The 23,527-nt window shown below is 40.3% G+C and overlaps 1 protein-coding gene across 1 annotated transcript; it reads left to right on the top strand.

The window, feature by feature from the left end:
• Positions 1 to 1,142: 1,142 nt before the first annotated feature.
• KBTBD12 (kelch repeat and BTB domain containing 12) lies at positions 1,143 to 22,465 on the top strand (the record flags this gene model as incomplete). Its single annotated transcript, XM_079783485.1, has 5 exons — positions 1,143 to 2,212; positions 6,493 to 6,763; positions 9,301 to 9,451; positions 17,806 to 18,003; positions 22,284 to 22,465. 5 exons carry the CDS (start codon positions 1,143 to 1,145, stop codon positions 22,463 to 22,465), a joined length of 1,872 nt encoding a protein of 623 aa, XP_079639611.1.
• Between the last annotated feature and the right edge of the window lie 1,062 nt (positions 22,466 to 23,527).

Genomic DNA, 23,527 nt, shown 5'->3' on the forward strand with positions numbered 1-23,527 from the left:
GATGTATAAACTTTACAGCTGCAAATTTTGTGTTCCCATTGTTGAAATTATCACCTCCCCTTCTTTCTTAACCTCTTAGTACTGACTTTTCTACCATTAACGTTTATTCTTATTGCATGCAACTTATAGCAAAATACGAACTAGAAAGGGCGACAGATATTTAAGATCCCCTCCTCACGTTAAGGTTACTGACTCTAAGAATGTCCTTCATAAGTCAAAACTGTGCATTAACTTCCTTGAAACAGCTTGTTTCCATTTCCCTGGGGAAGATGAGACATCTAGCTTAGAGACTTTTCATTAGACTAGTGCTCTTTAAGTTGAGAAGTGATGCAGTCCCTGCTACTATGAAATAGGGAACAAAGAAAAGCTGAGTAAGGAGGGAGGAGAGAGAAACCTAATGACTTTTTGCATTTTCTAAGTGTAGGATGATTTAGTTTAAGTTTCAAGTATTGTGAAGTCTCAAATCAGCAGATATTGGGTTGTGCTTTCCAAAGCATCTGTATTGAATGGTTTACTTCATAGCAACGTTTTGAGCAGAACTTTAGGGGACTTTTTTCTTTCTTTCAGCCATACTGCATGGCCCCTGTTGTGGCTTTGTGAAGTGGCCATGTTAACATTTGGGTGCATTTTGGGGAGGTGCACATAACGTTTTAGGTGATGCTGCATCTCGTCAGAGAGAACGTTACCTAATGCCTCTGTACCCTCTGCCTGCAGGGAGGGCAGCTGTATTTGGTAACTGGAAGTGGAACTGCAAAATGTGCCCATCTTATCGCTTCTGTCTTCATTCACCATGGGAGGGAGGGCTTTCCAGCCCCCCTAGAAAAATCTCCGCTGCTGGCTAGGAAAATACAAATTTACTGTTTATCCCATTGACATTATTTTTAGGTATGAAAAAGTAGATATCTTAAAGTTAAACTATTCTGTTTGGAATGAATAATATTTATTTATAAATACTTCTTTGAACTAATGCTGCATTTTTATTAAGAGACTTTTTTCTTAGAGGAAAACTGCTTCTTTTTCTTTCCCTCAGGAATGTTATAAGACATCTCTGTTGCTTTGTGAGTAATCAGACATGCAAATAGCCCCTCAAGAATCAAGCTAAATTTAAAGACGACTTACTTAGAAACACTGGAGAGTGTATCATGGAGTTCAGACTTGAGGGGAAAGAAAAATGCCAACATAGCTTGAATTTACTGAATAAAATTAAGAACATGAAAGAATTATCAGAAATGGTAGATGTAGTACTCATAGCGGAAGGAGAGACATTTCCTTGCCACAGATTGGTCCTGGCTGCCTTTAGTCCTTATTTCAAAGCTATGTTCACCTGCGGACTAATTGAATGTACTCAAAGAGAAGTCGTACTCTATGACATCACAGCAGAAAGTGTGTCAGTTATATTAAATTATATGTACAGTGCGGCGTTGGAGATCAATAATTCCAATGTACAAACTGTAGCTATGGCTGCCTACTTTATGCAGATGGAAGAAGTCTTTAGTGTGTGTCAAAAATATATGATGGACCACATGGACGCCTTCAACTGTGTAGGTATCTATTATTTTGCAAAGCAGATTGGAGCTGAAGATTTATCTGATCAATCGAAGAAATATTTGTATCAGCACTTTGCGGAGGTGAGCTTACATGAAGAAATACTAGAACTTGAAGTGCACCAATTTCTGACGCTTATTAAATCCGATGACCTTAACATTTCCCGAGAGGAGAGCATTCTGGACTTAGTTCTGAGATGGGTAAATCATAACCAAGAATTGCGCAAAGAGCATCTTGTTGAGCTTTTGAAGCAAGTCAGATTGGAACTTATAAATCCTTCTTTTTTAAGACAAGCCCTAAAGAGGAACACGATGCTTCTATGTGATGCAAATTGCATTGACATAATTCAAAACACATTCAAAGCCTTCAAGACACCCCAACCACACCCTCTAAATCTTCGTTATGGCATGGAGACGACTAGTCTTTTGCTTTGCATTGGCAATAATTCTTCAGGAATCAAGTCAAGATGCAGGAACTATGGGGATGCCAGTTTTTGTTACGATCCCGCGTCACGGAAGACCTACTTTATCTCCTCTCCCAAGTATGGGGAGGGTTTAGGAACTGTGTGCACTGGCGTTGTCATGGAAAACAATGCTGTAATTGTGGCTGGAGAAGCAAGTGCCTCTAAACTCTCTAGACAAAAGAACAAGAATGTTGAAATCTATAGGTTTGTATCTAGCACTACATTTATGTTTGTTTTCATTATCTTGCTTTGACATTAGCAACAGTGGCAGAAAATACGACTGAAAGAATGATCACATCTTAAATATCATGCAGTCAAAATTATCCTGTAATTACACATTTTACATATATGTAAAAGTCATCATTAAATCACCCATACTTAAAAAACTTTTCTCTCCATTTGTTAAAAACATATAGTTGAATTTGCGTAAGTTAAATGTATGTTGTGATTCCACTGTATATTTTCATTCTTTCCTTATTTATCAATATACTTTGTTTTTGAAGAGCTTGATATAACTTTTAACCAGAAGAAAACTTGATTTCTACTGACTCCTTTGAGCTGATTTATTTTAGTTCCTGCTTCAGAGTACTATTTTTTTTCTCAAACAAAAATTACTAGTTATATGTCACTTTTCATTCTGTATCCTTAATTTGTGGATCTTCCCTAAGCCTCCAACAGTATAAAATGTTTGTAGCCTAAGTAAGAGTGCTTCAATCCTAGAACTGTAAGAGGAACAAGAGTGTCTGCTAAGAAGTAGCATATCACCTAGGTCTTGTATGTGAGGACGCATACATTTGTTTACTATTTATTCGGCAAGTATTCAGTGAGTATTCAGTTCCTACATCTAACTGGGTAAGTAATAAATGTGCACATAGAATACATACTAGACAGTAAAGCTCTCCTTCAATATCTTTCTCCTCTCAGTACTCTTTTACCAGGTTTTGTTAAGACTTTTCCATCAGATGCCCTAGTTGGTTTGGCTCAATGGATAGAGTGTCGGCCTGCGGACTGAAGGGTCCCAGGTTCGATTCCAGCCACAGGCACATGCCTGGGTTGTGGGCTCGATCCCCAGGAAGGGGCGTGCAGGAGGCAGACAGTCAATGATTCTCTCTCATCATTGATGTTTCTCTCTCTCTCTCCCTCTCCCTTCCTCTCTAAATTCAATAAAATATATATATTTTTAAAAAGACTTTTCCATCAGAAAGTAATTCTTCTGGACTGTGAAGTTTTGACAAAGAAAGAATTAGGAGGTCTACTATCTTTCTGTCACCTCTTAGCATTCAATGTTTCAAGCTATAGACCTGTCCCTTTTTCACATTCATCCTTTGGAGATGTGTTTCATCTTCCCTAGTAGAGAGAGGGAAGGGAATGCAGAGCCCTGGATACGTGGCCTGGACCTATGCCCCTTGTGGCAGAGCATGTCATGGAGCAGAAGGAGCAGTCTTCTTCAGAATTACCAGGTAACCACTAAAGAGCCAGGATATCAATTCCTACAGGAGAGGAAGCTTTGGCTTCCCCAGCATGATTCTCATAGATCCATGCCACTTGTTTTGTTTGGTCTTGGTTAGATGCACTTCTTTCCACTTGAGAGCCTCTTGTTAAACGTGCCTCAGGTTCTTTAAATAGCTCCTTTTCTTCCTGATCAAGATAGTCCACAAAACTGCCATCAGAATTTTTTAAAATTTATTGTTGACAGTATTACAGATGCCCCCTTTGCCCAGCCCCAGCTCTACCCCAGGCCTTCCGTACACTATTGTCTGTGTGCATGGGTTATGCATATGTGCATATGTGTTCTTTTAATAAATGTCCAATCCTATCAAAATGTGTTTCTGTTTTGATCCTCAAACATCTTACCTCTTAACTTTTTTGAAAGCCTGCTTCCTTTCTTACAGCATATGTCTATCTTATCTATCTTGAACTCAACCAGGTTCCCATCACCAACCAGTTCCTCCACATTGGTCAGAATTGGGGTAAAAATATCAGTTACCCTCTTCATTTCCTTCAATAATGAAATTGTCAGCAAGGCAAATAATGAAATTATCAGAAGCACTGCTTTGGGTTTAAATGAAACTTTCAGCAGTTGTCTGGATAGTTAAAGTCTTACAGCACTACTGAAGGTCACTTTAGTGCCAATTTTGTGATATGTATGAGAAATCAATTGTGGTATATTCCTACTATATTATCCCTGTTTCTCATCCCTTTTATTTTTTTCCAGATGTTCTTCAATTTGTTTGTACTCTATACTTCATAGATTTTCATGCAGATATATTTCTTTTTGACTGAAAAAGGAAGTAGATTCATACTCTAGTCAGTCATTTCTTTTCAAAAACATATACCTTTCCATCTCCTTTACTTATTTCCCATACTTCGATATACAGCTGAGGTTGTCTATTGTTTTCAGACTGTCAACCTCTGAGAACATTGAATGTTTTGTCACTATTATTTTCTTTTTTAAGTCTTACCCATTTTTCTTAATAAATTTTAGGGGTTTTTTTTAATTTTTATGATTTTATTTGAGCCAAAACTGATAATTGCTGGGAAGCAAGATCTCAATCCTCCCAAATTTTACAGTTTTATCTGGGCATTTTCTCTCTCCATTTTCAATTCAAAATGTTAAAAATCAGATTAGCAAGTTGCCCAGCAAACATGTACATCCCAACCTTCATGGGATATAATTCATTCTTGCCCTGTATTCTTGAATCATATCTCAGCAAACCAAAATGCATTTTTTAGTTCTTGGTGTATATTCATTCATTGGCTTTACTTCAGTAGCCCTTCTTTTTCTTATAAAATCCAGTACAATTTAAAATGGTTGGATGGGGGGGGGGGGGAGGAAAAGGAGATATCTGTAATACTATCAACAATAAAAAGTATATTAAAAATAAGAAAATAAAATAGTGATTCCCCTGTGACGCTAGGGGCTCTGGTTTCCTACCTAGAATTTCATAGAAGACAGCCATCGTGAGGTTTGATAAATGTCTGTGCTCAGTTTGGACAAGCCAGCCATACGCTCTAGGAAAGGAGCATAATCTTCCAACTTCTCTGTCAAGCCTAAAGTAAAAAGTCATCTCTGGGGAAGAATGAAAGAGTTGACCTTAAACAATAGAGAAAAACTCCTATAAATATGATCAAATGTCAATGTTTGATGCAAAATCAGTAGTCCATACATTAAAATTGTATTCCATATGGAACACACACATAAAACTTTTTCTTTGTTTCCAACAACAAATTTTTTCCCTATTTTCTATATTTTACATTTTTCGTTGTTTTGTTTTAGCTTTGAATACATTCTGTATTTTCTGGGACAGATCTAATATCACATATTTTATCCCTCTGTCCCCATAAGTACTTTTGTCCTTCTTAGACTGTCCCAAATCAAGATTGACTTACCACTATCAAGAGGCATGACAAAGTATAGCCACAAACTCATATATTCAGTGACTATAAAATGCTACACACGTGCACACACACACACGCACACACACACAGATAATCAGTTAATGTGTTGGACTTCTGGAGGAATTGAGAGATCATATATCCTAATGTCCCTATCTCCCAAGATTCTTCTCAGGCTGACATAATTATTCATGGAAGAAATTACTGAAATTATCATATCTAGGGGATTAAAATATATGTTAAATGCCCAACAGACGCCTGCAGGCGGCTTTCCATACACCTACAGGAGCTCTTAATGCTGTTCTAAGCCAGCAAGAACAATCGTTAAAGTCTACACATCCTACATCATCTCATTAGAAGTCATTGAATGGAGATATTTTCAGATTCTCTGCTCTAAAACTTTTTCTTTAATGTAGTATTAAACTGAAACTTCTATTCCACAGAAGAGACTTTTTTGTGTGTTTATTTTTACTTCTTATTCTCTTATGGCAAAGTTACAAATGATTTGCTGAAAGACTTTCCTATTGTCTGTGTGTTAATCCTCACCAGAAGATATTTTTCTATTGATTTTTAGAGAGAGTGGAAGGGAGGGGAGAGACAGAGAAAGAGAAACATCGATGTGAGAGAGACACACATCGATCGGTTGCCTCCTGCAAGCTCCCCCACCAGGGCCAGGTGTTGAGCCTATAACTGAGGTAGGTTCCCTTGACCAGAATAGAACCCGGGATCCTTCAGTCTGCAGGCCTACACTCTATCCACTGAGCCAAACTGGCTAGGCCTCCTATTGTTCTTGATTTTCTTCCCCAGAATTAGGAAATGAAGGCTAGTCCTGGATATTCTATACTTTTTCAGTATATTATTTTTCCTAAAATTCTGCAGGTAGGTGTGGTTATTTCGATGCACATTGTATTTTGTTCCTCAGTCCTTGCAAAAAAAACCTGTATCACTATCTTATATTGATTTTTTCCCTTTCCAATTAGAAGAACTAAATCATATTATCTTAGTTGGAAAAGAAACTTAAGTGTGTTTCTTGGGTAGTTGTTTTCATATTGACTCTAATCCTGACTTCTCTCTCTATTAATTTACAGGTATCACGATCGAGGAAACCAGTTTTGGGAAAAGTTATGCACTGCTGAATTTCGAGAGCTCTATGCTCTGGGCAGTGTCCATAATGACCTCTATGTTATAGGGGGACAGATGAAAATTAAAAACCAGTACCTTATCACCAACTGTGTTGATAAGTACTCTGTAGAACGGGACAGTTGGAAAAGGGTGGCTCCCCTTCCACTTCCACTGGCATGTCATGCTGTAGTGACAGTGAATAACAACCTTTATGTGATTGGCGGCTGGACCCCTCAGGTTAAGACATTTCCTATGTCCCCAGTTGGCATGGCTATGCTGAGTCTGGCTGCTATGCTGAAAAACGTTATGGTTGTTGTATACTAAAGGAGTATGACTTACACTTTTTAATAAAATATTTTTATTTTTCTAGAAAACTGAACTTAAGATTTTAAGTGTTAAAGCAGTTTAGGGGAGTGAATTTTAAAAGTGTGTTATTCATAGACATGACTTCATTCAGTATTCATGCTGTATTCTTTTTTAAAACGTATTTTTATTGATTTCAGAGACGAAAGGAGAGGGAGAGGTAGAAACATCAATGATGAGAAAGAATTATTGATTGGCTGCCTTCTGCACGTCCCACACCTGGGATCGAGCCCGCAACCCAGGCATGTGCCCTAACTGAGAATCGAACCGTGACCTCCTGGTTTATAGATCAGCACTCAACCACTGAGCCATACCGGCTGGGCTCACGCTGTATTCCTCATGATGCTTCCCATCTTGCTAATAATGAAAGATGCTTATGTTGAGGGATTATCTGTAGGGAGCATCTAAGGAGGAGGCAGAGAAGCTGGGTCCTCATCCCAGTACTGTCTGCATAACTGCCGTGTGACATGAGGCAAGAACTTTTTAAAGGTCTTTTCCACATTTAAAATTCCTACTCTAAGAGGGAAACCAGAATGCTCATTTCCACAGAGTATATTGTGATTTTAAACACTTTATGCCTTTGCTGGGCATCAACAGATAGAGAAATCAGAGTACTATTTGTATTGAAGCCCATGAAACGTTGGCAAGCCAAAATTGAAAAGTCAATGGAGTGTGACCGCCGTGGCCGGTCCTTTGTCTCCGCTTGGGTGTTCCTCGCAGTGCCGGGAGCTCTCACAGCGGTATCATATCACTCCAGCTGCCTTTACCCTGGCCATCTAGTCTTTCTAACAGAAATTAAGCTTACTAACTCCTTGTCCACCCACATAACATAATGGAATTTATTTTTGCCTATATAATTTCTTACTTCTCCATATTTTCTTCATGATAAAACTGATGCTTTGCATTTATTTCATAAGCTTGGACTTTGCCATGTATATAGAATATCATGCTCATTTTAAAAACTTAAACTTTACATTTTAAATGTCGTGCTCTGTATCAAAAAGACGTACAGGTTTAATCACAGCTGATACCTGACAAGTTATCTGTGATTAAGTTTTTTCATAACTATTCATTACATTGTTAATTTTCCATGAATAAGCTCAAAAGACAACTTAGAAGCTTTTCTTTACTTTTCTTTCACTGTATTGGAGATTAAATACATTAAAGGAATACTTACATTAGAAGGAAAATTTAAAGAATAAAGTTAATATTTAATAATTTATATTATCTTTGAACAGATGGCATGTGAATATTTGTTGCATAACAGAAGCTTTTGCTAGTCTGTACTAATACTATACATTAAATTGCAAGGTAACATGGGGTTGTGATTGCAACCATAGTGATCATAACTCTTGATGCATTTAAAGTAATTAAAATTAATTGCACACAACTTTCACAAATATGGCAATTATTTCTGTGTTGAACACCTGCATCCAAAACAAAAAACAGAAGACACTTAAGCATCCTTAGCCTGAAGTCATAGAAGTCCCTGACATGTTGTAAAAAAAATTACTTCACCTGAAGCTTATGAGAAGACACATCTGTGTAAGAATAGTCATTCAATTTGTACTATCTCTAGTCATTAAAAAAATAGATGTAAATAAAATAAACTGCAAATAATTTATATTAATCCATATATTTTGAAAACTGAATTCAGACCATTCCTATATAGGTCATAATTATGGGGTTGAAACTATAATGTTTTTGTAATTTTTTTTTACTTGGATTAGAAATTTATTATAAATAAAAATACCTTATAAAATTTTAAAATCAGTATCTCACAAATATTAAAATCCACCACTATAAAGTTTGGTAAAATAAAATTATACTTTAAATACTGCTTTAGAAAGCTTGGTTTCATTTTTAAGATGTTGAACTTTTTTTAAAGTGCTGTATTTTATTGTCTTATCTTTTTAAAAAATATATTTGTGTTGATTTCAGAGAGGAAGGGAAAGAGAGAGAGATTGAAACATTAATGATGAGAGAGAATCATTGACTGGCTGCCTCCTGCACGCCCCTTTACTGGGGATTGAGCCCCCAACCTGGGCATGTGCCCTTGACCGGAATTGAACCCAGGACCCTTCAGTCCATAGGTCGATGCTTTCTATCCATTGAGCCAAACCAGCTACGGCTGTCTTATCTTTTTTAATGCTGTATTTTATTGTCCTACTGCTAGATCACAGATGATTTGCTGTAACCCAATGCCTTAGCCCCACTGTTACAGAATAGAAATTCCTCTGATATTGACAGTGTACGTATAACCCCAAGTCATGAGATGTATGTGTTGGAGAGTTTCAGTCGCTACACTTAACCTCTGTCTTTTTGGCTATTTGATTAGATTGATTGCATTTATGTACTCACAGAGATCTTTAAATGGTGTATTATTATATTGGTTGTCATATCTCATGCAGATGGATCTTCCTGATGAAGAACCTGATCGATTAAGCAACAAACTGTTGCAGTATGACCCCAGCCAAGATCAATGGACAGAGCGGGCGCCCATGAAGTACTCTAAGTACCGATTCAGTACAGCTGTAGTCAACAGTGAGATTTATGTCTTAGGTAAGAAGAAGCAGATTGCTGAAAGAATATAACTACTTCTTTTTCCTCAGCAGTTTGCCTCAATTAAAACAAATTATTCTCCCTTCCTCTTGCATTCTAGTTCAAATGTGTACCTACTGTAGCTAGCCAAAATTTTTCTTTTATTTCTTGTTTTCTAGAGCACAGTCAGATAATATTAAATGAAAATCCATTGACATATTGAATGCAAAATTATTTTTATGGAATTTTTAAGTCCCTTGGAATGTAAGACTAGTAGTGATACATCCTTATATATACTACCAGGAAAAATATTTTGAAATGGGAATGACTTTGGCTACCTTTAATTGATGAAATGTAAGCTTTTGCAACCAAATGTGATTATCTGTGCTAATAGAAGAGAAAGCCACCATAGGTAAGACAATGCCACTGATCAGGCCAATCCTCTTCATTTGCCTCACCTATCTAATTTCTGTAGAGATGTTATAAAGTAATTTTTATCTGAATGCATTTTTTCTTATTGCTTGAATATGTATGGTCTTATACTACTAGCCAGTAGGGGTGGGTGAAAGACTGGCTCATTCCCACAAATAATCCTAGAACATCAATATACTGTATTTCCCCTATTCTTCCTCCTTGGTTTTTTTCCCCCTCTTTTATTATTAAGTCCTTTGCTCTTCTAAGCACATTCCATTTTCCTAACATCATCCTCTATCACCTTTTCTCCCTTCCTCCATAAGTATGGGAAACAATTAAACTGAGGTAAGGAGGCTGACTGGACTGGGGGAAAACTATGCCAATTCTTTATTTTGTTCTATCTGCACTGATGGCTAAGTGGAAAAAACGTAGGGAAGAGAATGGATAGCAAGAAGATGACAAAGAAAAAAACAAGCATTTGAATAGTTTTGGTTATTTTGTTTGTTTGTTTTCCTTAAGAGAAGCCATTATTTTTTGGATGTCTGCACAGCAAGAGGCAAAATAATTAATGTGCTCAAATATTAATAGTTTTATGATTTTAAGAATGAAAACATTATGTAACATAATTTATAACTATCTCAGTTCTGAGATTCATTTGTAATTTTTTAAAATTTCTTTATTGATTAAGGTATTATATATGTGTCCTTCTCCCTCCATATTCCCCCCAACCACCCTACTCATGCTCATTTGTAATTATAATCTTTTCTTCTGGATATACACTGAGTGGCCAGATTATTATGATCTCTGAACTCATAATAATCTGGCCACTCAGTGTATATCCTATATAATAAAAGGCTAATATGCAAATTGTCCCCTCGACCAGGAGTTAGACCAGCAGGCAGGCCAGCCAACCGCCCATATCCCTTCCCCCTGGCCAGCCTAGCTGGACCCCACCCATGCATGAATTCATGCACCAGGCCTCACACACACACACACACACACACACACACACACACACACACACACTGAGTGGCCAGATTATTATGCGTTCAGAGATCATAATAATCTGGCCACTCAGTGTATATTTGTTACTTTGTTACAACCATATGCTGTGTCATAGGCCCAGAGAAACAATATTTAAACTAGGATAAATTGCCTAGGATATATGACTCAAGGGAGTTAAGGGCTCATCTACTAATTATGTTAAATTTAGAGGTAGTCAAAAGTGGGGTAAAACTAATGTATTGATTGGACCAAAGTGAGATTTCCCCCTGATGTGGAGTCACAACTAAGCTAGATGTGGAATAAAAATGATAATGTGTCTTTTGGTAAATTATCTGAGGAAAGACATCTTTTGGAGGTTATACTTTATGGCATGAACTAATGTCCACTGAATGAATGAAAGGAAGTAGATTTTAAAGGGCCTGTAAGTTTGGGGTAGGTGAAATGGAGAAAAGAGTGTGCTCTAGGAAAGGAGGTCATGAGGAAGGGCAGGACAGAATAAGTAGGGAGAATGGCAAAAGCAGAAGTTTGGAGGTAAGAATGAAGATGGTAAGAGTAGAGGATGAAAGGAGAGTGAGAAAATGAGCCCACAGGGGCAGGTAGCTGTGAGAGATAGTTGTATAGGTGAATGAGAAGTAGGTTTGCAAGGCCTATGGATAAAGAATTAAGAGGATATAGAAATTAATGAGAAACTACAGAAGCAAGATGATTAAAGAATGTCTTAGGAAGACTGGTGAGGTGAGGATATAAAGAACAAATCAAAGGTGAAAAGAATTCTAATGACTCTAATTCTAGTGACTGATCAAGATTTTATTTGCTAGTGTGAAAGTTGGCACTTTAATTAAAGGCAGTGTTTCTTTTCTAAAAATGTATTATGGCTTTTTAAAAGTTGTGGTTTTTTAAAATTGATTTCAGAAAGGTCTCATTCCCCTGAAGGGGGCATGTAGGAGGCAGCCTATTGATGTCTCCCTCTCTCATTGATGTTTCTCTCTCTCCCTCTCTTTTCCTCTCTCTCTCTAAAAATCAATAAAAACATATTGAAAAGAAAAGGGTTTGGAAGAACTGACAGAATAAGGCCCAGACTTGACTTGCACATTGAAACTCACTGAGGTCCAATACTGGGTCAAGACAAAAAGCCCAGGAGTATTCAGAACCAGGTGGGACGGCAATTTTGTAATTGCAGCTTATTTCGTACCCAGGACTCAGCACTGAGTGCTCAATATTTTCACTTGAAATGTATTTTCAATTCCAGTGGAAATGTAGACACTTCAAACATTTGATTTTCCCTCCAAAACCAAGCATGGTCAGGCTTTAACAAATGGAACGTGATCTTCCCTTTCAGCTCTTTTATTTGATTTTCATGATAATCTCTTTTGAGGAGCAAACAAAATGCAGAGAGACGTTCATGTTTTTTCCTTAGCCCGGAGAGAAAAAACTGGCAAAAGACAGTAAAGGTTGAGCAGGTGAAGAGAATGGCCTTAATGCAAGTGAGGACCATCAGCTCAGGCTCTGTGAGCCCAAGACACCTGTATATAGATTAGCATTGCCTGACATACCCAGAATTTGTAAAAAGCAAGCAATAAGCCTGCTTTCAATGCTGTCCTGAAAATACCCAAGAACCCTGTGTTAGACTAAGAAAGGGACAAGAAGCTAGGTTCGTGTCTTTTAGGGTCGTAGGCTCCAAAATGAGAGTAGAAAAATGTCACAGAATAGAAAACTCAAGTGAGAATGAAATTGTCACAAGCATTATATTAGCAGTGAATAGGTTGTATTTGACTTGCGCGTCAAAAAGTGCCCAGCCACTCAGAAGTGTGGGCCAGCTTCACTCCTGGAAGCTGACAAAATGCAAAATCCCTTTCTACCTTGTATGATGGCACCTGACAACTCCTACCTCTCTCAGATGCTTACAACGAAATGAGTTCCTGTACATCACAGGCAGGGAGATGTCTCCCCACTTGAAGGCTGAAAGGAAGGCTCAGCTTATTTCTCAGCCCTCTGACCTTCTATCCAACCTTGAAAAAAGTTGATCAGTAAGTCATCAATTATAGACATAGCAAATAATTAAATTGAGAGTCAGCACAGGTAAGATTTTGGCAAGATCGGTAAACACTTATTTACTTATGCAGCATGCTAGAAGGTGAAGGAGAAAGAATTAACATTATTGAGTACCTACTAGCCATTTTGTTTCTATGCAGCACATGAGAATAAATAAAATTCTTATAGTGGTACTTGTGAATAGGGATCAGCAATTGTAAGTTCTTCCTTACCCTTCTCCACCTTTACATAGTGTGAGAAGTGGCTCACCTGTCCGAATCTCAAAAGACGGACTGGGAAAGAGAAAGAGGGCGAAAATGAGACTTTTAATAACATTCTTGAGTGCCGGCGTCCATGGTAGGCACACACGTGGGGCAGGGAACATAGCCTATTTACTTAGTCCCTCCTCCGGTTCCTCATTGGCTGCGTCCTATGAGACCACCTTGTTTCCTCATACTTCGCCTAGGTCTTGCTCTCTTCCATTGGGCCATTAAAATTTGGGGCTGAGGCCTTCCTAGCTGTCTCCACCTCCCTTTGTTTAGGGGAATCTTTCTGGAAAGTATGTTATGGGCCTCGTGCACAGCTCTCATACCTATCTCTTCCCACCCCCCACATCCTGTTTGCTCTGGGGAAATTCAGTAACCGCCTGGCCACATGCTGTTTCTTTTCGTTTTTTGTTTCTTTTCTATGAAGATGAATCAGAAGCATGTTTCTTACACACAGTTAACTAATAATTTAACCTTTGCAACAATTTATGAGATTGGTATTATTATTCTTAACTTATAGATGAGAGCATTGAGGCTTAGAGAAATTATATTGCCCAAAGTTGCCCAGCTAGTAAGTGGTGACACAGGCATATGAACCAGGGTCTGTCTGTTTCCAGAAAGCCTGCATGCTTTTCCCGTGACACGTGGGAGCCTACAACAGTAAATGTATTTGCTAAAGCTTATTTAGCAATGTAAGCCACTTTAGGAGCCTGTCAGAATGACTACAAAATCCCCTCCTCTTTTGGATGCAGCCCAGGGGAGACTAGGGTACGCTTGCCACCCGAAGCAACCCTCCAGTCAGAAGGGCATCAAAGCAGCACCAGTGTCTTCAAGGCACTGTGGATGGCAAGTCCTTGGAGCCGGTCAGAAAAGTACAGCTCCGCCATTGCCCTCAGCCAGCTCCTGCCGGGTTTTGCACGGGGAGAGATCTCCCCCACACCCCACAGAAGGGAAAGTCTCTACAATAACCAAACATGAGAAGAGCTGGTCTTTATCTCTGTAGAAATGATAAGAGAGAAGGAGGTATATTCTCTTCCATATCCATCACACACACCAGGAAAACACTAAGGTATACGTTTGGCATTTGAAGTCCACTTGGGTATGACTTTAAAAGGTAATTTCTATTCATTTCTCTGTTCTGGAATAAAGTCAGGCTCAGGTTCTGACAGCATATAAATTAAAGATATGGAAGTTTCTCATTAAAATTCTAAAGATGTGCTGATCCTACCCTAGGATTCTTCTCATCAAGAGAGTTCTCTTGTAGTGCTGGTGCTGACTTATTAACAGAGATCATGCTTTTATTTGATTATTTATCTAATCAGGATTCACCTCCAGTTTAAGCTCATTAAGTCTGCTATTAATAATCTTGCTGAAAGTGTACTTGACTGTGGAATTACATCCAAGTGAGAGAGAAAATGTGTTCAGGTATTAATGGTCAGAACAAGGACAGAACGCCCTGTAAGCCCATGTTGCCCTGGAGTAGAGCATGTGAACCATCTACCAACCAAATAAAAAGGGCACATATTTAGCCCTGGCTGGGTGGCTCAGTTGATTGGAACATAGTTCCATACACCAAAAGGTTGCAGGTTCAATTCCCGGTCAGGGTACATACATAGGTTTGATCCCAGTCGAGATGTGTATGGGAGGCAACTGATTGATGTTTCTCTCTCTCTCTCTCCCTTTCTCTCTCTCTAAAAAGCAATAAAAACATATCCTCAGGTGAGTATTAAAAAAAAAAAAAAAAGAAGGCACATATTTAAAAAGTTGTTTTTGTAGAGTAAGGGCTGACATTATATTTAAATACACTCAGTAACAGAGAAATAAAATGACAAGCATTCTAATTAGCCAAAAAACAAGAGATTAATACCCATTCTTTGTATGCATTATCTTGGAGGAGCTTTTCTAATGGGCTTTTATGTGAAGCTTCTGAATTGCATTCAGAATGTTGGTGCTCAGTGTTTGTGGCCTAACTTCCAGGAACTTGCATTTAACCTGCTTACTTCTCCTTGTACGGTGGATGTAACATGAACACAGAGCTCTGCAGTTCACTGAGGAAAGCATGTCCCTTCCTTGGAGACACTGCGGCTCAGACTTGGCACAGTAAAGCGCTAAATTATTTATCCAGCAAGATAAGAGAGAAAGTAGCTAAAAGCTTCCTGAGTTTTTAGCCTCCGTCCCTAAATTCATATTGAGATAGGAAACAGGCCACCCTCCATCAGCAAAGAGAAAAAATAGATTTCCTCCAAAGTCCTCTTCCATCACCGCTTATGCCTGGCATAAGTCCCAACCATGGCGACAATAAGCTGTTCCCAGCAGCCTTGGGTTCATTGAGTACTGTGTGGCAGGCACTGTGAGATCTAAGATGTGTAAAAAGTGGCCTTTGCCTTGAATGAGCTTACAAATAAATCCGCTTGGACAGACTGAGAAAGCATAGGAAAAGTTACGTTCCTCATTCATTCGTTGCAGACACACATGTGTCAGGTACTGAGGATGCAGTACTGAAGAAAGATAAAAAATACAGATGATGATGCAAATACCATCTGACTAGTGCGATGATAGATAAAAGGTGTTAAGTAACAGTGTTCAGTAAGCGCCATGAGATCAGAGCAGTTCTTAGTTTGGGTTTTGATATTGCTATAAACAACACAGCCAAGCACCAAGGACTCTTCTAGGACTCTTTCTACAGGAAAGAGAGCTAGTTTTACCTGAGGCCAGCACTTTAAAGCCATTTTGTTGTTGTTGTTGTTGTTGTTGTTGTTGTTGTTAATCCTCACCTGAGGATATTTTTCTCCCATTTATTTTCTTAGAGAGAGTGGAAGGGAAGGAGGGAGGAAGAGGAGGAAGAGAGAGAGAGACAGACAGACATCACTGTGAGAGAGACACATCCATCGGTTGCCTCCTGCACACACCCCAACAAGGGTGGGGCTCCTGCAACCCAGATACATACCCTAGAATGAGAATTGAACCTGCAACCCCCTGCTCCATGGACTGATGCTCTAACCACTGAACCAAAATGGCCAGGCCCCTCTAAAGTCTTTTGAATTGATCATGCAGATCAGGGATATCAGATTGGGTATGCATGGAATGAGGTCACTGATGAGAAGAGTGTCGGCAAGTGCAGGAGTGTCTCTCCTTTAAGGAATTCACCTGTCTCAGGAGCCACATTTCAGGTCAGGAAATATGGTCCTGACATTTAAGAACTTTCACTGTGGGACTTCGGAGGAAAGAACAAAAAAGATCGCCTACAAACTTGTATTATTATTACAGTCTATTGGAAATTCTTACACAAGTACTTTTCTCATAGAGGGTTGTATTTAAAGTCATACTTATGTACATACTATTCCTGTTACTTGTTATAGTCTCTGGACTTCTGAGTCTAATTGTATCTCTTTTAAGGTACCTGCCATGATAGCCTCCATTTATTTGCATACATTGCTCTTTCCAGCCCATTAATTTCTTTTTTTAGTATTTTCTTTTTTATTTATTAATGATATCATAAATGATAACTTTTGTAAAATAAAACATTATTTGGATGAGTTCCTACTAATAATATATAAATTCTAATTGAATGAAAACAAAGACCTTCATACCAAATGATGTCATGTGAGGGGAGTAATAACAATATTAGTAGTTAATGAACGTGTATCATACTTCTCCATGGTGCTTATAATTTTGTTTGCTTTTTTAAAATTTATTCTTCACAGCAACCCTATTAAGTGGGTAGTATGTGCAATTGTTAATGGTTTATAGATAAAAGAAGTGACAGCCCATTAATTTCTTAGTGTCAAGAAAGATGCCTTATTCATCTTTCTAAACTCCTTATCACTTAGCACATTGCCGTGCATATATTAGGCAATTAGTAAATATCTTTTGAATGAACTGTATCATCCAAAAGTGGAAGATACACTGGACATTTGGGTTTGGGCCTTCTTTTTATCCCAAACCTTAAATTTACCAAATAATGGCCCTTTCTTAATGGGGAAGAATTCATGCAACTTAAGAAGAGAGGAAAAGGCTTGCAATGAGGAATGGAAAGGACACATCCCTAGCCTGCAAGATTGGTGAAATCATTGCTAATGATCAACAGGAAGGCAGATGCCGATCAAGTCACCCTCACATTCAAACCTGGAGTTCTTATTCTTTTTTTTTTTTTTTACATATATATTTTTATTGATTTCAGAGAGGAAGGGAAAGGGAGAGAGAGATAGAAGCATCAACGATGAGAGAGAATCATTGATTGTCTGCCTCCTGCACGAAGCCAATAACCTGGGCATGTGCCCTGACCAGGAATGGAACCTTGACCTCCTGGATCATAGGTCGACGCTCAACCACTGAGCACACCGGCTGGGCTGGAGTTCTTATTCTAAAGGGAGTGCTCATTGTGTCAACCAATGTTGGATATTGTAGAATATAAAGCCTGCAATATAATCAGCCTCATGCATAAGAACAAGCAGATGGAACACTATGAATAAAAATGACATTAAATTTGGCTATGGAATACCTAGTTGACATCACTATTGCTTCGAAGTAACACCAAGCAAGAAAGAGAAATTTCAAAGGCCCACAAATCTCTGATACAAACCATAGCAGGAAGGGAGTGCTATCCACAATAAAGTGTTTGTTCTTAGTTAACTCATTTCTGTGTATCATTCTCGATAGGTGGAATTGGCTGCGTGGGTCGAGACAAGGGCCAGGTTCGAAAGTGCCTGGATGTGGTGGAGATATATAACCCTGATGGGAACTTCTGGAGAGAGGGCCCACCTATGCCAAGTGCCATGCTTTCTCTTCGAACCAATTCTACCAATGCCGGAGCAGTGGATGGGAAGCTCTATGTCTGTGGGGGATTCCATGGAGCAGGTACTGATATAATTTTTTAATGTTTTACAACCTCCTCTGTTGTTGATTGAGCTTCTTAACTGACCCAGTCACCAAAGAATAATCCTAAGAGCAGTATGAGCACTGGCAAAAGCATGGATTTTAGTGTTCAGTGACCTTGAACAACTCACTGAACCTTTGAACTTGAGTTTTCACATCTACAAAATGGAGCTACAACCTCCAAAGGATACCGTAAGAATAAGATGAGATTTAGTTTATAAAGTGAATATGAGGAGAAACGGGAGAGGGAAGGCTAATCTCTGATTATAGGACTGAATAAGAAATATTTTTCTTTTTATTCTTTTTATTTTTTTTATTGTTGACACTATTACAGATGTTCCCCATTTTCCACTCCTTTTCCCACCTCCACCCAGCCCCTGCACCTCCCAACCCCCCAGCCTTCACCACACAGTTGTCTGTGTCCATGGACTCTGCAAATATATTCTTTGGCTAATCACTACACCTTCTTTATCCATTAACCAACATCCCCCATCTCCTCTTATATGTGTCAGTCTGTTTCACATATATATGCCTCTGGTTCTATTTTGTTTGTTAGTTATTTTGTTAATTAGATTCCACATATTAGTGAGATCATATGGTATTTGTCTTTCTCTGATTGGCTTATTTCGCTTAGCATGATTATCTCCAAGTCGCAAAGGGTAAGAGTTCCATCTTTTTTACAGCCACATAGTATTTCATTGTGTAAATGGTCTACAGCTTTTTTTTTATCCACTCGTGTACTGATGGGCACTTGGGCTATTTCCAGATCTTGGCTATTATAAGTAATACTGCTATGAACATAGGAGTGCATATATTCTTTCTGATTGGTGTTTTGGGATTCTTAGGATATAGTCCCATAAGTGGGATCATTGGGTCAAAAGGCAGTTCCATTTTTCCTTTTATGAGGAAATTCCATACCGTTTTGCACAGTGGCTGCACCAGTCTGCCTTCCCACCAACAGGGTATCGGGATTGCCTTTTCTCCACAACCTTGCCAGTACTTGTTTGGCTAATGTCAGGCACTGCCTGTAACAGGTGCGGGGCTACAAAGTGATCACAGTTTGCGGCTCTCTGCTGTGCCTGGGTGTGTGGGGGGGAGAGGCCAACCTGTGTAATAAGTCTGGCTTCCACCAGCTCCAAGCCTGGAGGCCGTCAGCAAAAGGCCCAAGGCACCCCCATTTCTGCTTTTGCCTGCCAGCTGCCAGTTAGAGCTTCTGGTAGCACATGCATTGTTTGAGATTGGTTCTCAGTGAGTCACCAGGTAGTGGCAAGTGGTGTTCACCAGACTGATACAGACTCAGACTCGGTGCCGGTGCTGGGTCTGAAGTCACTCAGCAAAAATCCTAGGGACACCAATGCCAGCTGCCACCTGCCACCTGCCAGGAGCCTGGTGACCTTTATGGTGGGACAGGGTCTCAAGGAACCATCAGGATGAGGTCAGCAAAGTCCATTATATTCTAACAGACCAAGATTTGGCTGTGTGAAGGGAGAGCATGTGATGGGGATATGGCTCTCTCCCTAAAGCTACACAACTCAGTCTCTCCCTGATTCTGCCTGGACCTTTTCAAGAACTTTCCTAGATAGTGTGCATCATGAACTCAGGCTGGCCATAGCCAGTTGACTCCTCTGCAGAGTGTGAGCTCAGCAGAGCAGGATGACAGGGAGTCAGGATGGTGGGGCTAGTGCATTTCCTTCGTCTGATGCCTATGGAGGGAGTGCTAGACTCGGAAAAAATGGAGTCCGTGGGCAGTGTGAGAGAGGGGCTCAGTACAGGGAGCCTGGTGGCTGTCCCTTCAGCTCTCTCCCCAGAGCCACACAACCCAATCTCTCCTTGCATGACTACAGTCCACTCTGAGCCACCCTCCCTCTCTTGGCTGCAAATGAGATTTTGTGTGCTGGACCTTTAAGAGGGTGGCTGGGTTTCTAGCAGACTTGGGTCTCTCTCTGGTGGACAGAATCCCCACTGATGTTCACAGCCAGGTGTAATGTGGGCTCTTCTCCCAGCTCTGGTGCTCCTGGCATGGGAACCTGGTGTGGGCTCAGGGGGGACCTTTGCAGCTGAGCTATCCCTCTGGATTCTCAGCTAACATACTTGTGTGTGCGGCCAGCCCTTTTCACATCTCTGCCCTTCCCATCAGTCTCAATTTGGCTTCTTCTATAAATCCTTGGTTATGAGACTTATGTTCAGCTAGTCTTCAAGTTGGTTGTTCTATAATTTAGTTGTAATTCCAGTTTGGTTTTGGGAGGAGGTGATTGTAACTTACACCTACTCTGCTGCCATCTTGTATCCCTGATAAATTTATAAATTATAAAATTTATATTTACCGCCGAAACCGGTTTGGCTCAGTGGATAGAGCGTCGGCCTGCGGACTGAAGGGTCCCAGGTTCGATTCCGGTCAGGGGCATGTACCTTGGTTGCGGGCACATCCCCAGTAGGGGTTGTGCAAGAGGCAGCTGATCGATGTCTCTCTATCATCGATGTTTCTAACTCTCTATCCCTCTCTCTTCCTCTCTGTAAAAAAATCAATAAAATATATTTTAAAAAACAATTTATATTTACCTAATAACAGACTCAAAATGTGTACACTAAAAATTGATAGGAGAGCCCTAGCCAATTTGGCTCAATGGATATAGCGTCAGTCTGTGGACTGAAGGGTCCCAGGTTCGATTCCGGTCAAGGGCACATGCCTGAGCTGCAAGCTCCATCCCCATTATGGGGCGTGCAAGAGGCAGTCAATCAATGATTCTCTCTCATTGTTGATGTTTCTATCTCTCTCCCTCTCCCTTCCTCTCTGAAATCAGTAAAAATATATTTTTAAAAAGTTGATAGGAGAAAAGGACAAATCCATAATCTTACTGGGATGTTTTTAACGCAGCTCTCTCAGTAACTGACAGAACCAGCCCACAAAAATCAGTGAATGTGTAGAAGAGTAGAATAACACGACCTAATTAACACATATGGAACACTACACCCCACAATTACAAAATAGACATCCTTTACAAGCACACATAAGCCATTGATTTTTATATGCTAGGACTGGACACTTTTTTATATATTATCTCCTCTAATCATAACACAATTGTGAAAAAGACAGCTGGGCTGGAACTCTTTCATTTGCCCCTGCAGACTCACCCCATCCCTTCTCTATCCTGCTGTCTGTCTTTCAAAGCTAACCTGTATGGGTTCCATTCATGGCTCCTTTCCCCTCTGGCTTCTGGTTAGGTTCAGCCAATTGGAGCCCAGAGCAGATATTGTTGAGTGAAAGGAGAGTCATTTTATTTATTCTCCCTGCCCCCTCCCTGCAGGGCTGCCGAGGATGGCTGCATCTGTCTTCCCCTCCCTAAATCTGCCCCTGCCAGGCAGCACTCTCCAGACAGCTGCCCTCTGCAAGTCCCAGTACCCATTCTCCCCTGATGCCTTTCAGGTGGCAATGGCCCTTGCTGTTCTTAGTCCTGGGGTGCTGTGCCATGCCTGTGGGTCTTTCTAAACACTGCCCACACCTTTCAAACAGTCCCTTTGCTAAACTCTTCAAATTACCCAGTTAGAGTGTGCCATGTTTCCTGCAAGGACCCTGTCTGTGTATTAGCATCTCTGTCTGCATTAAGAAAACATAAGCTCGCCCTGGCTGATTTGGCTCAGTGAATAGAGCTTTGGCCTGTGGACTGGAGGGTCTCGGGTTCGATTCCAGTCAAGGGCACATGCCCCAATTGCGGGCTTGATCCCCAGTGGGGGGTGTGCAGGAGGCAGCCAATCAATGATTCTCATCATTGATGTTTCTCTCTCTCTCTCTCTCTCTCTCTCTCTCTCTCTCTCTCTCTCTCTCTCTCTTCCTCTCTGAAATCAATAAAATATATTTTAAGAAAGAAGAAAAGAAGCTCAAGGAAGTCAATGACTCCCACAGGTCACATGACTCCAACTATACCTCCTTTCACAGGTGTAGAAATAGAACAGTTTTGTCTCTTGCCCTCAGCATCAATAAATCATTAACATAACAGTGGAACATCCTTTCAACTTTAGACAATCAGTGCGTCTTGAATAAATTTTTAATGTCAGTTGTAACTTGGCCTTTCTTAGTTTCTTAAATGACAGGAAAACTGTGTCTTCCTAAACACTGCCCACACCTTTCAAACAGTCCCATTTGTACCTTGATTGTTTTTTTGTTAATTTTTAGTCTGTTAGAGAAAGTTATTTAATACAGTGATTATGAACTCTGAATTGAATACCCCTATAATATTTTATCTTCCCACTTTGCTGTTTTTCAGATCGTCATGAGATTATCTCCAAAGAAATATTGGAGTTGGACCCATGGGAAAATCAGTGGAATGTTGTAGCCGTCAATGTCCTCATGCATGACAACTATGATGTCTGCCTGGTGGCCAGAATGAATCCTCGAGACCTCATCCCCCCGCCTTCAGATTTGGTGGAAGAAGGCAAGGACCACTGAGGTCAGCATTGTTATAGAACCTTCTGTTGTGTCTGCAAAGGAGACGTTAGGAATGGAGAGAGCTCATGGGCATCCATACATGTGCTTTGCATGCATAGTGGCCCGTGTGCAAAGCAGCTTGTGGGCGAGGGGGAGTGTGCAGAGTCCACCCTCGGGGACCCCCACTTGGTTAGGGTGGACAAAACATTACAAAGACTGAATGTGGTGATGTCACAAGAGGGGTACAGGGTGAGTGCCACAGAAGTGCAGGGGATGGAGGAATCTCACTCTGCTGGGGACTCAAGGACAGCATTGCCAAGAAGCAGGCCTTCATCAGAGCGTCGGAGGATGAGGAGGAAGCAGTCCATGTGTCCAATTGATAGTGAGATCACAGATAGCTGAGTGAAGGCCAGAGGTGGGCCAGGCTGCCTGGACCACTGCCTTTGCTATAAAGGCTAGAAAGGTAGGTTATAGCTAAATGACCAATATTTGGAAGACCAAGGACTTTGGACCTAGTCTCTAAGCAGGGAAATGATCTCATAATAGTGGTGTGAAGGAAGACTTATCTTTGTACTCTGTTCTGGCTTCAGTCTTATAAAGACTGTCTATTCTCATGCAGAATACTCTTCTGCTGCAGAAACATTGTCCAAAAAAGGGCTAGAAGTGGACTGACTACAAGTTCCTAAGAGCCGGGGCCCTCAAGCCAACCACAGTGAGCAGAGGAATTCCACCCTGGGCTGGGTCTGTATCAGTGAAGGAGATACGGTGTTCTATAGCCATGGTCACTCTTGGGTTGGTACAGAGGGTCCTGAATTGGACCTACCCAAGCTGCCCTTGACTAGTTCTCAGACACACAAGGCCTTCCACAGGCTGGTCCTGGCTGAACACAACTGGCCTACACCACCCAACCCAGGCCCTGACCAGTCCCTGGAGTAAAGAGAGGAAATATACCCCTTTGGCAGCCGGCTGCCCTCTTGGACCCAGTCTTTGCACTATCTTCCCCAAGCTGGAAGGGGAAGGATGGAACCTCCTGCTTCAGACCGCAGTTGAGCGTAGTTAGAAAACAGCCACTCTCGAAATACA

This window comes from Cnephaeus nilssonii (assembly GCF_951640355.1).
Source record: "Cnephaeus nilssonii genome assembly, chromosome: 11".
Lineage (NCBI taxonomy): Eukaryota > Metazoa > Chordata > Mammalia > Chiroptera > Vespertilionidae > Cnephaeus > Cnephaeus nilssonii.